Raw genomic sequence first — 13,049 nt, 5'->3', positions numbered from 1 at the left:
AGAAGAGGCTGAGGGAGAGAAGGGAAAGACATACTATATTTTATCAAACCACTAAGTGGAAAATGTGCCATCGTTTTGCATATTGTTAGTGGGAAAAGGTCAATTAAGCTATGGTGTAATGCTTTCATATCACCTAGAATATGTATTTGATGTATATCAAAAGACATATTTACTGATGAATTTCTTTTATCTTGACTCATTTGTATATATTATATATATATAAACATATATACTCATCTATATATATATATATATATATATACATAATAAAGAATAAGTGATATCAAATGTCTAACAATCCTAACACTCCTTTATACTCAGAGGTCATCAATTATAAAAACATTTTTATATCAGACATATTTTAAAATTATTTTAAAAAGGAAATATTTTATTGAATAAACTTATAGGACACTAATAAGACTATTGCAAAAAGCAGCATCTGATGAATTTATTAGGACTTGATGAAAGGCAACAGATCCTAAATATTCTGAAACAATGGAAGGAAAATAATGGAATTTTGAATGCAAACAAATGTAAAAACCTGAATTAGAGCAAAGCTTTATGGAATGTTCTATCACTCTCATTGTCGAGAAGCAGAAGCTTTCAGTTGGGAAGTTTCAGTGAAAAAGAGAAGAGAAAATAAGATGATATGGGGTATCTAATAGATAGAGAGGCATGAAGTTCCAGCATCGGGGTGAACGGTTAAGAACTGAATACTAAGAGATGGTATTTATGTACAAGGTTTCACTTTTTTGGCTGATTCTTCCTTTTCTTGGGCCAGAGTAGGAAACTAAAAGATTCTGCTTAAGAACTTCTGCTTTGGATCAACATCTTCTATTAACCTTCTTGCTGGAATATATATATACCTTAACTGACATGAGAAAGATTTGTAGCCCCCAAAACAAACAGAATTCTTAACTATTTTTAGGATAGGTTGTGTGAGACTCCAAAAAATTCCGTCTTTCGAATTTGAGTGCTTGAGCTGAGTGGGTTAAATTAAGAAAAATAATTGGTCTAGCTTTGCAGCTGAATAGAAAGTGTGGATCCCATTCATGTACCTTTTATGCATTGCTTTCTCACATTTCATCTTTGTACTGTTCTCGTATTCATGTTCAGATCATTCATATTTTATTTTGAAACACTTTCATTTTCAGATCAGCAGTCCTGTGATCCTGGTGAATTTCTTTGCCACGATCACGTGACTTGTGTCTCCCAGAGCTGGCTGTGTGATGGAGACCCTGACTGCCCTGATGATTCAGACGAATCTTTAGATACCTGTGAGTAGAAAGGTTCTCTTGCCATTCAGATTTACCTTACATGTGAAACTAAATGTCAGTTGTTTTCATGGATGACTGCTATTTCACCTTATTCTTTTTTATTTTCCAAATAGCCTGAAAACTTAAAAAAACTTTTGTTTGTATTTCCTTTAAAATGACTATGTGAATGAGAGCATTAAATGTGGTTTTGTTGTGTGAATTAACTCATGAAGGGAAGAAAATACAAGGTTAATTCTTTCAATGTGATTGTGTTACTCCTAGGAAAATTATACTTGAAGAGAAAAAAATCCATTAAAACACAGCACTAAAAGGGAATAAAATCCTCTCCACTAATTTATCTCACACATTTTGAGGCAGAGGAACACATACAAAGAATAATGAACTAATCAAGCTTTAGCTCCCATATTATTTCTATTAGTGTCTAGAGTGCTACACAAATTATTGAACATATTTTCTTTTGAACTTGAAAGATAAAAACTACATTTGTCCATTCATGTGGTGAATATCTTTGATTTTATAATATCAAATTCAGAACTCTTAATACAAGAGTCTTAATTCTAATTGTACCTCTGCATGTAACTCAGAGTCCATTAAGGGTTTTGTCATGAGAAAAATGCCATTAAATAAAAATTGTAAGTAATAACAGGACCCACAGCTAAGTCTTCTACACTTTCTTTTTAATATCCTCTATCATGAGGAGTATGGAGAGTCTGCTAGATTTTTGCATTAATAAATCTGGCATTACTAGTATCAGTCTTTACCACCCAGGCAAACAGGCATATCAGCTTATCAGTATCATTCTCAAACAACTACATAGTTCTGTGAAGTCAACATGAAAAAAGAAAATCCTTCATTGTTATTGCTTGATATTATAGAGATAACAATTATGGTTACCATTCTCCACTATTATCTACTTGTTTATAAGTTCTTTAGATGGAAACAATGTTTTGATGAAGGCAGAAACAATGCTTACTCACTGTTTCCATGTTTCCTGGTGCTTTTAAAGTTTCTCAACATATGAGTTCTTGAATATCTACATTAATTGCCTTTTTTCAATTTGAATAGATCAGTTTTTTGGTTGGAAGGAGTTGCAGTTGTTTACTGTATTTCTAATTTTATATCAATTTCATCAGTTTAATTCTGAAAACATTTTCTTGACTCCTATAGCATAGATAATGCTCCAGGCATGATAAAAGGAAAAAGTATAATAAGAAGAAAATAGTGGATAAATAAAATGTGGTAACTCCATAGTAAGGAATATTATTTAACAATAAAAAATTGAAATACTTATACATGCTACATGGATAAATCTTGAAAACATCATGTGAGGGAAAACAAGCCAGTCACAAAATATCACATATGATATGATTCCATTCATGTAAAATATCCCAATAGGCAAATCTCTAGAGACAGAAAGTAGCTAAGTTGCCAGTGGCCAGTGAGTTGGAGGGGATTGAGGAGTGTCTTCTAATGAGTTGGAGTCTCTTTGGAGGTGATGAAAATGTTCTAAAATTAGATTCCAGTGATAGTTACACAACTCTTGTTAATATATTTAAATACATTGAACTATGTGTATTAAATGGGTGAATTGTATGGTATGTGAATTACACCTTCACAAAGTTTTTTAAAATGGAAAATGAGAGAAATCTCAAAATCATGCATATGAATGTGGATGGTATAATTATGTGAAAGACAACAATATCAAAATACTCTGGCCATGAAAAATATAAATAGTTGGACTATATTTCTTCTATATAAGAAGTGGGACTTAACTCTGTTTCAGTCTTAGGCTTCCCTTATTGAAGTGCCATAGAGGAGTTCTCTCCTCATTAGATGCAAGGAAAAATTGTCATGGCATAATCAGACTAAAAAATTAAATTATTGAGTTTTGGAGGCTTGCATTTTTATCCTGATCATATCATTAAATTCCTGATGAGAAACACAACAGAGACCTGAGATAGCTTTGTGGAATCCATTTGTAGGAAGGCAGGTTGAAGGAGAAATGCCCTGAAACTTATACCTGTTACAGTGTAAAAACGATTGAGATGAAAAGACTGCATAGCCTCTCCCTCCATGCTGCTGAAGAAAAGAGAATAATGATGTTCCCCCTTGTATTCAAGAAAGAGCTCAGTAGGAGAATCAGGCTGGAGAGGATTTGTGGTACAGACAAGGTGCAAGACCTTTGTGGTCAAAGCTCAAACCCAGAAAAGAAAGAGACTTCAAAGTGAATGCCGAAGTGGGTGGATGACAAATATTCCACTCCCCCTCCCATGCCAGCTCTTTGCCTCTAGGAACATGATCGATAGCCAACAGGGCCACACTAGTGGACGAGACTTTTGTTTGTCAGTTGGCATCTGCCCTGATTGATTGAATACCTGCTCTGAAAGGCCAGTTTCTCCACCAGTGTTTGGAAGTACTTTGAATATCCATCTTGCCCAGAAGGTAAACATACTTGTGTTTGGGGGAAAAAGGTAGGTCCTTCAATTCACAGAGATGAGGGGCTTTGGCCAGACTAAAGCCTCAAATTAGAAATTACATGTGGTTTCATTGAAAATAGAGATAGATTTTCTTCTTCCTTAGTTTTTAAAATGAAATTCATACCTGCTCAAGATATTTTTGCAATTTTAGGTATATAGTTGTTTTCCTCAATGAAATTTTGTGTTTGACTTTAAATGTTTTCTCATTTTGGCCATTCTTAGTGTACTCTCAGATATCAAAATTGCTGAATATTCTCAAGAGCAACACTAAAAAAATTCTTATACCAAAGTAGTTACATAACAAAGAGAGAAAAATACTTTTTAAAAAACCTGGGTGTTTCATCTGAGTAACATATTTGGATCTACATTTAATTAGCCTGTCTCAGATAAGTGGTTTCAGTCAGTACCAAATGAAATCTGGACAAACACTGAGAAAAGGCTTTATGAAAAATATCAGACTTTTTCAGATTTAAATTTCTCAATCCAGATGTTCACAATTACCATTTTCCCTAATCATAGTGCTTTGTAATGTGTTGTTTTATAACATTTATATGCAATCATCACTGATCTACATAAAATATTTGCATAATTTTATAATTATATGACTGTACATACATTCATTGTGAAAGATAAATACTAGAAATCAAACCTTGACGATTGATTCTTAAGAAGGGGAATTTTGTGCAAGGTGTATGAGCAAAAGTATCTTATCTTTGATTTGAAGACAAAGTATGTTGTATCTACAAAATACTAGGTAAAAATCGCTGATTCAATGATTTATTTTTCCTAAATCCATTTACCCTTTAAAATGATAAGAAGACCAATATAGCATATAATTTATTATGACATTGTGAAAGCTCTGAAATGACAAAATTCTAACAGAGAAAAAATTGGATGTTACAGAGGAAGAGGAAAAGCTTGTCTTCTGAGAAGCTGATGACCAAAATGCTTTAGAAGGTATACACGCATACAGAAAAACAATGAAAATCAAATGAAATTGAGATATTTGGGGATCTGCAAGGTTAACAGGCACATATTTTCTTCCTCTTCTGTGTTTGTGTAGGTCCAGGTTGAAAGGGTATTTTCTACTATTCATGAGGCAGAAGTAAGCTTTCACTAACAGCCATATAAGGTCAAAGAAAACCTTCTTGAATGGGGCTGATTTAGCAATAAGCTGATTTCATGTTGGGATGAGTTTTTTTAATGTGAAATTAGAGAAATTTCATAATTTATACCCTTACCATTGACTATGAGAAATAGTTCTTTAGCCTTATATTAGAAGTGAAAGCCTTTTTTCTCTACATTATTTGAAATAATTTGCCAAGTATCTAAACAGCTAACCATCTTTCAGGCCCTATGAAGCTGTGAGAATTGAAAATCAGGAAAATCATCATCTTTTTCCTTAGGGCTTTCAATCGAGTTGTTAGTCTAGCATTTTGTATGATGAGAATTAAAGTGAATAGTGGAAATGTTATTTGTGGAATGAAAGCTTGGTACCACCTGTGGCAGGGAAGTCTTCCTGAAAAGTGCTTTTATTCTGAGGCATTCAATATGTAATTCCTTGTAGGATTTTCTGTTGAATGCTTAACGATACTTACTTTTCAACAATCAGTGGTCAGCAGATGTATGTTCTTTTCTGGCAATCTGATGTTTATATACTTAAAACTAGATTCTTCCTTTTAAGTCAGAAGTGTATTTGTTCTGATCGTTTTCCTTTTTCCTTATCATCCTCCACTAACTTCCTTCAGAAAATCATTTAGAGTTGTTCTACTGTAGAACATGATGTGGATTTGGTGACTCATTGACCAACCAGGGAATATAAAAATGGCATTATGGGAGGCTAAGATTTGAAAACTGGATAGTTGTGATAATTTTCATATTGACTTTACACTGTCCTGTCCTTCTGCAGGGACCAGTAGACTTTTTCTGTAAAGGATCATATAGAAAATATTTTAGGTTTTACTGAGCTTTTGTGAGCTCAGTTGTATATTCTTCTTTGTCTTCATTTGTTTGTAAAATAATTAAAATGGAAAAACAAACATACAAATAAACATTATCAGTTTATACTCCATAAAAAAATAGACCCCAGGTTGCATTTATCTTAGTTAGTTAGTTAGTTCAATTGCTCAGTCATGTCCAACTCTTTGCGACCCCATGAATCGCAGCATGCCAGGCCTCCCTGTCCATCACCAAATCCTGGAGTTCACTCAGACTCACGTCCATCGAGTCAGTGATGCCATTCAGCCATCTCATCCTCTGTTGTCCCCTTCTCCTCCTGCCCCCAGTCCCTCCCAGCATCAGAGTCTTTTCCAATGAGTCAACTCTTCGCATGAGGTGGCCAAAGGACTGGAGTTTCAGCTTTAGCATCATTACTTCCAAAGAAATCCCAGGGCTGATCTCCTTCAGAATGGACTGGTTGGATCTCCTTGCAGTCCAAGGGACTCTCAAGAGTCTTCTCCAACACCACAGTTCAAAAGCATCAATTCTTTGGCGCTCAGCCTTCTTCACAGTCCAACTCTCACATTCATACATGACCACAGGAAAAACCATAGCCTTGACTAGACGGACCTTTGTTGGTAAAGTAATGTCTCTGCTTTTCAATATGCTGTCTAGGTTGGTCATAACTTTCCTTCCAAGGAGTAAGCGTCTTTCAATTTCATGGCTGCAGTCACCATCTGCAGTGATTTTGGAGCCCAAAAAAAGTAAAGTCTGACACTGTTACAGGTTGTCTTTTGCCAAATTCTACTGCAGTGCCATAGCTAAACCATATCCACTGTACTCTTGTGAAGGTAGGTCTCTGTGTAGATCCTGCAACCACAGGAGCAGTGTACGTGCACACAGTGGAAGAACGTGGCATAGAGCTCTGTGAGTACCCACTACATATGGTGCCAAACTCAGGCAAGGTGGTATTCTCTGCAAGAGCTGGGTTTTCTTCTATTTTTGCATATCCCCTTATGTGTTAGCGTTGCACTTGAGCACAGGGAACAGAAGAAAGAGCTCAGACAAAAGAGAGTTTACTTTTAGAAACTCATAGAAAGAAAAAAAGTGCCAAAGTGGACAATCCAGGATTGATATGGCTGCTCCAGAATGACAGCAGGCTTCCTCTGCCATTCTTAGCATGGAGCTGTCAGTCTTTCAGCCACAGTAGGACTTTTCCACCTTCCCTAGCAAATGAATCCATTTCCGCCAGAGAGATGGGAAGAAAACAGGGAAACAGCAAGTGCCAGCTGAGTCTTTCTGTTTCTCAGAGGATGATAACTTTTACAGAAAGCAAACTCAGTAGGTTTCTGCTTAGATCTTGTTTGCCGGAACTGATCACCTAAGGCATGAGGCACTGTGTATTCCTCAGGGTTTCCCAAAATAAAATATACGGTCCTGCTAGTCAAGAATAACAGGAGACTAGATATTGGCCAGGCAGAGGACCCAAGTAACCTGAGCCACAGTGCTCTCTTCACTCTCTTTTCCTCTCTTCATCTGTGGCAGGGGTGGGGGCAGTCACAAGGCATGGTCTGAATCCCAGCTGCTTGACACCAAAGCCAGTTCCTCCAAATGAACATCTTTGCTCTTGTGCAACAAAGTACTCATTCCAGGTCTCTAGTACCTTGTCTGTACAATGGACATGATAGTACCCATCCCACAGTAAAGTGCTTGAAATACTGTCTTTTCCATAAGATCTTCTTTCCACCCAACACCCCTCCCCTATATTCTATCTGTCCAGAGCTCTGACCAAGCACCTTACCCTCAGGGTTTTTTGATAGAGCACCCTAATTGCTGCCTCTCCCGTTCTTACTGAAAATCAGTTTTATTCTGTAAGGTTGTGGCTAGGGGTAGCAATAATTTACCATATACACTAATTCGAGTAAAGTTGCTAACAATTTTTAGTACTTAGGCGTATTACACTCAAAATTAAGACAAGTAGATATAGAGATTATTGGAGGACAGGTGACTTTTCCTAGGAACTCTTCCAACACATCATGTTGCAGAATTGATTAAAGTTAAGATATATGGTTAAAAAAACAGTTTAGTTCATAATTGTTTATTGCTTAATTGACATGGCTGTCCTGAAATGCGGATGTTTTCTCATTTTAAGAGATGAGGAAATTGTTTACAATCTTTCTCTGCCTTCTGATTTGACTGTTATTGGTGAAAGTGGAGTTTGCATTTCTTTCAACTCACTGTTGTTTTTATATAGACTCAGGTAAGGAAGAATTCCACTCCTAAAAGGAATCCTTAGGCCACCTAATTTAAAAATACAGTGTCATTTGAAAAACAGACACTATCCCAGCAGAGTTATCTCACTCTGACTTTGGAGATGATCAGTTCTGATTGAAAAATGCAGTAAACACACCATGTCTCCTGAGTAATAGGAACAGAAGCATTTGTGAAAAATGAAAATGGCTCTAAGTTATTAGGGTTAGATGTGTCGCTGCATGAACTGACCATTGCTTTGATTGTATTTCCATTGTTGTGGAGTTTGAGCTTTATTTGGATGGGAGGATATTAACGAACTTCTTATATTCATAGGCTGACCTTTCCCCTAGGATGAAAGGTAGAAATCCTTTTACAGTTTCCTTCTATCTTTCTTTAACAGAGGTCAGGGAAATAAAATAAAATTCATGTGGGAGGTTATTAGCAAACAGATACTGCCCTTTAAAAATAAATAGCAGGATAGGGCACTGAAAGGAGACTCTAGGAACAATAAAATGAATGGAAGTATGGTCCTTGTTTCTGAGTAATAGTGATTTAGAGGTCATTTTGGAATGAGCTAATATATGAGAGCTACAAAGCTAAGCTTTTCGTTAGGTAGAGAAGCTGAAATGATCTTGCAGATTAAAGGTAGCACATATGAGGCCCAAGAGAGCAGTTTATGTCTCTTTCAATTCTTTTTGTTTTGCTCTTCATTTTATTCCGAGGCTTCCCTCTTTTGCAATGAAGAGGCCAGAAACACTGACCCTCCTTTAATAATAAAGAGACCTTCACTTAAGAGTTGCTATGAAGGGGAGACCAGAAGGTGAGGAACCGTATAATTGTGAATTGAAAGGGCCTGTTTCAGGTTGGTTCATTTCCCCAGCACAGTGGGGATGGGATGGAGGGGTGACATTTCTCTTCATACCGCCCTGTTATGTGCTAACAGATCTCTGAAAGTCTGCCTCTGCCATTTTAAGCAAGTTTGATTGGAGGCAGAGGTGATAAACTGAGTGCACTACAATTCACAGAGGTGGAGCAAAAACAGCATCACAAAAGGCCTCACTCTTCTTCAAGAAGTCACTGCTTTCCAGCTTTGATTCCAGTTCACAGGTCATAGGATAAAAAGGGACTCATGTCCCTCAGCCTGGACTGGAAACTACAAGGAATGAGAACTTTGAAATGATGGAAAATAAAGGGGATAAAGTAAAATTATTGAATTCCAGCGACAACTCTGATAAAATCTCCATGGCTTAAGGGATGAGGTACAGTAAACAAATGGTCTTGCAAGGCTCTCTAGGGACCAGGCTTAAGGCTGAGCAAGGAGCCTTCTCAGAAATGATACAATCCATCATTTATCCACAACTAATCTAGCAGTTGGGGTTGGGATGAAGGCTTCTTACCTTTCATGGGTGAGTAAATTTCTTCCCAGAGGATGTTTTATTCTTTATAGTCAGTGTATAAAATTTTCATTTGACTTTCACTCAGAAACACTTTTGAAATGACATATTTTGCTAAATGAAGCACTGAAGGATGTTTTGTTCTAAGAACTTATTTAATGGCAGTGGCTTTTTTCTCTCTCCCTTCCCCCATATTTTCCATTATCCTTCCCTGAAAGCAGGATATAAAATCCTACTATAATATGCCTATGGAATTCTTAGGGCAAAAGTATAATCCTTCTACTAATTGCCACATTGGCCCTTTTCAGGATCAGGCAGAATAATTGATTTTCGGTTGACTATTTTAAATTAAAATCTCTGTAGCATTAGCTTTTTTGATTTGGGGGTAGGAGAAATTGCTCACAAAGAGTAAAGTTCATGAGAAGATGAGTTAAAAACAGGGCTTAGGTGACAGTACACAAATTCAGTAAAGGTAGCTTATAGCAATCTACTCATCTTGAATGATTTGTTTTTCTTTCCTTTTTTTTATAACTTTTCTGAAAAATCATAGAGGGCAGGGTGTGATTAAATTTTACTTTGCTTGATCAAGGATCAGATAAGAAAGGGGAGAATCTCTCAGCTTGCTTTCTGGGTACTAAACAGCAAGATAGAAAAACAAAAAAGTAAATGCTTCTCAACAAGTTTGATGAGTTAACAAAAGATAAGTAATTATTAATTAAAAATTCTTGTCTTGGACTGTAGCATATAGTTATAAGACTAATAATTTAAATCTTACACAATTAGGATTATAGAAAGGACTCTTACTTGTATAGCACTTTGATACTTTAAGGACATGTATGTTAGAATCATTAATCTTTTGGCCTTGTAGCTATTTTTTGAGAGAAACAGTCCAGGTATCAGGGTCATTAAAAATAAAAACTCTAAAGCACAAACCAGTTGCTTGGTCAAGAGTCTCATAACTATTGGGTAAAAGGCAAAAATTGGAATTCAGAAATTGCATTTCCTAATAATAGAAGTTATAGCATCAGCTTTGGGATGAACTGCACCACCTCAATACTCATGTGTCAAAATCCTAAAACTATACCATCTCAGAATATAACTGTACTTGTACGCTATGGACCGTAACCGTCCAGGCTCCTCTTTCCATGGAATTTCCAAGGCAAGAATACTGGAGTGGGTTTCCATTTCCTTCTCCAGGACATCTTCCCAACCCAGGGATTGAACTGGCATCTCTTGTCCTCTGCATTGGCAGGCAGATTTTTTTTACCACTAGCACCACCTAGAAAGCCTATTAGAGTGGGTCCTAATATCATCTGTCTGCTGCTACTGCTAAGTCACTTCAGTCATGTCTGACTCTGTGTGACCCCATAGACAGCAGCCCACCAGGCTCCCCCGTCCCTGGGATTCTCCAGGCAAGAACACTGGAGTGGGTTGCTATTTCCCTCTCCAATGCATGAAAGTAAAAGTGAAAGTGAAGTCGCTCAGTCATATCTAACTCTTAGTGACCCCATGGACTGCAGCCTACTAGGCTCCTCCGTCCATAGGACTTTCCAGGAAAAGTACTGGAGTGGGGTGCCACTGCCTTCTTCAACCATCTGTCTAGTGTCCTTTTAAAAAGGGGGACTTTAGAAAGATTGAGGGCAGGAGGAGCAGGGGATGACAGAGGATGAGATGGTTGGATGGCATCACCAACTCAATGGACATGAGTCTGAGTAAACTCCAGGCCTGGCGTGCTTCGGTTCTTGGGGTCACAAAGAGTTGAACATGACTGAGAGACTGAACTGAACTGAGGGACACCAAGGAAACTTGTGCACAGAGAGAAGTCATATGAAGAGACAGTCAGAGCTGGGTGGGGCGATCTACCCTCCAAGGAAGTCTTGAGGGAAACTAACCCACCAACACTTTGACCTTGGATTTTTAGCCTCAGCACTGCGAGGAAATAAATGTATAATGTTTAAGCCACTTAGTCTATGATATTGTGTTATAGAAGACCTAGCAGATTAATATAGCATCCAACTTATATCTATTAAAATTCCATGCTTTTTATATTAAAATGTCCTTGTTTTTAATATTAATATAAAGAAGAATGCAGCAATTGAACCTCACCCCCCCCCCACCCAACCACCACCACTTTCCTCAAAGATATTGTATTAACCAAAAAGTTTGGGTTTTCCATATTATGAAAAACTGGAATGAGTTTTTTGGCCAACCCACATACACTGAAACTAACTACCAGAGTACTGAAATTATAGGCTTTATTTAGAATTATGAAATTAAATTACCAGTTTCTGATGGAATAAAGGGCCTATAGTGGTGGTTCGAATCCTCTGTGCTGTACTGTGCTTAGTTTCTCAGTCATATCTGACTCTTAATCCTCTAAGAACACCTAATTAGAGTAATGTAGTATGAATCTTATACAAATGAAAAGAAATTTTTTCAATTAAAAAGCAAATAGATGATTACTATAGATTTTTAAAAAATATTTGTGGATGATGAGTTGCTCCAAAATTAAAAAAAAAAAAAATAGGTTTGCATAACAGTTCCTCCTGGTGATCTAGGATATTCATTTAGCGGTGTAGTTGATAGCCATATTTGCAATGCTACCTACTTGCAACATAAAATACAAACTTAGATTAATAATAAAATTATCATTATTTTCTGAGGGAAACAGACATAACTGGTATATTACATATATACATATAGCGTGTGCTAGTAATATATATTCAGTTCAGTTCAGTTCACTTCAATCACTCAGTCGTGTCTGACTCTCTGTGACCCCATGAATGGCAGCACGCCTGGCCTCCCTGTCCATCACCAACTCCCGGTCTTCATTCAGACTCACATCCATCGAGTCAGTGATGCCATCCAGCCATCTCATCCTCTGTCGTCCCCTTCTCCTCCTGCCCCCAGTCCCTCCCAGCATCAGAGTCTTTTCCAATGAGTCAACTCTTCGCATGAGGTGGCCAAAGGACTGGAGTTTCAGCTTTAGCATCATTCCTTCCTAAGAAATCCTAGGGCTGATCTCCTTCAGAATGGACTGGTTGGATCTCCTTGCAGTCCCAGGGACTCTCAAGAGTCTTCTCCAACACCACAGTTCAAAAGCATCAATTCTTTGGCACTCAGCCTTCTTCACAGTCCAACTCTCACATCCATACATGACCACAGGAAAAACCATAGCCTTGACTAGATGGACCTTTGTTGGCAAAGTAATGTCTCTGCTTTTGAATATGCTATCTAGGTTGGTCATAACTTTTCTTCCAAGGAGTAAGCGTCTTTTAATTTCATGGCTGCAGTCACCATCTGCAGTGGTAATATATATTAGGTTGCTATAATCTATCTTGCATATGTGTTAAAGTCACTTCAGTCATATATGACTCTTTGCGACCCCAAGGACTGTAGCCCACCAGGCTCCTCTGTCCATGGGATTCTCCAGGCAAGAATACTGGGGTGAATTGCCATGCCCTCCTCCAGGGAATCTTCCTGAACCAGGAATTGAACCTATGTCTCTTATGTCTCCTGCTTCGGCAGTTGGGTTCTTAACCACTAGTGCCACCTGGAAAGCTCTTAATCTATCTTGCTGTACTGTGCTTAGTCACTAAGTCATGTCCAACTCTTTGCAACTCCATGGACTGTAGTCCACCAGGCTCCTCTGTCCATGAGGATTCTTGTTATAATTGTTGATTCTGAATTGATCATGGGTTAGGCAATAA

General features: G+C 37.4%; 1 protein-coding gene across 1 annotated transcript in view; it reads left to right on the top strand.

The window, feature by feature from the left end:
* Positions 1–1,108: 1,108 nt before the first annotated feature.
* LRP1B (LDL receptor related protein 1B) overlaps positions 1,109–13,049 on the top strand; it is a 1,793,119-nt gene continuing 1,781,178 nt past the window's right edge. Inside the window, exon 1 of the mRNA XM_070360639.1 lies at positions 1,109–1,277. Within this exon, the coding sequence (XP_070216740.1) occupies positions 1,109–1,277 (169 nt within the window). The remainder of the gene's footprint in view (positions 1,278–13,049) is intronic.

This window comes from Bos mutus, chromosome 2, assembly GCF_027580195.1.
Source record: "Bos mutus isolate GX-2022 chromosome 2, NWIPB_WYAK_1.1, whole genome shotgun sequence".
NCBI lineage: Eukaryota > Metazoa > Chordata > Mammalia > Artiodactyla > Bovidae > Bos > Bos mutus.
This window is presented reverse-complemented; position numbering and strand designations above follow the sequence as displayed.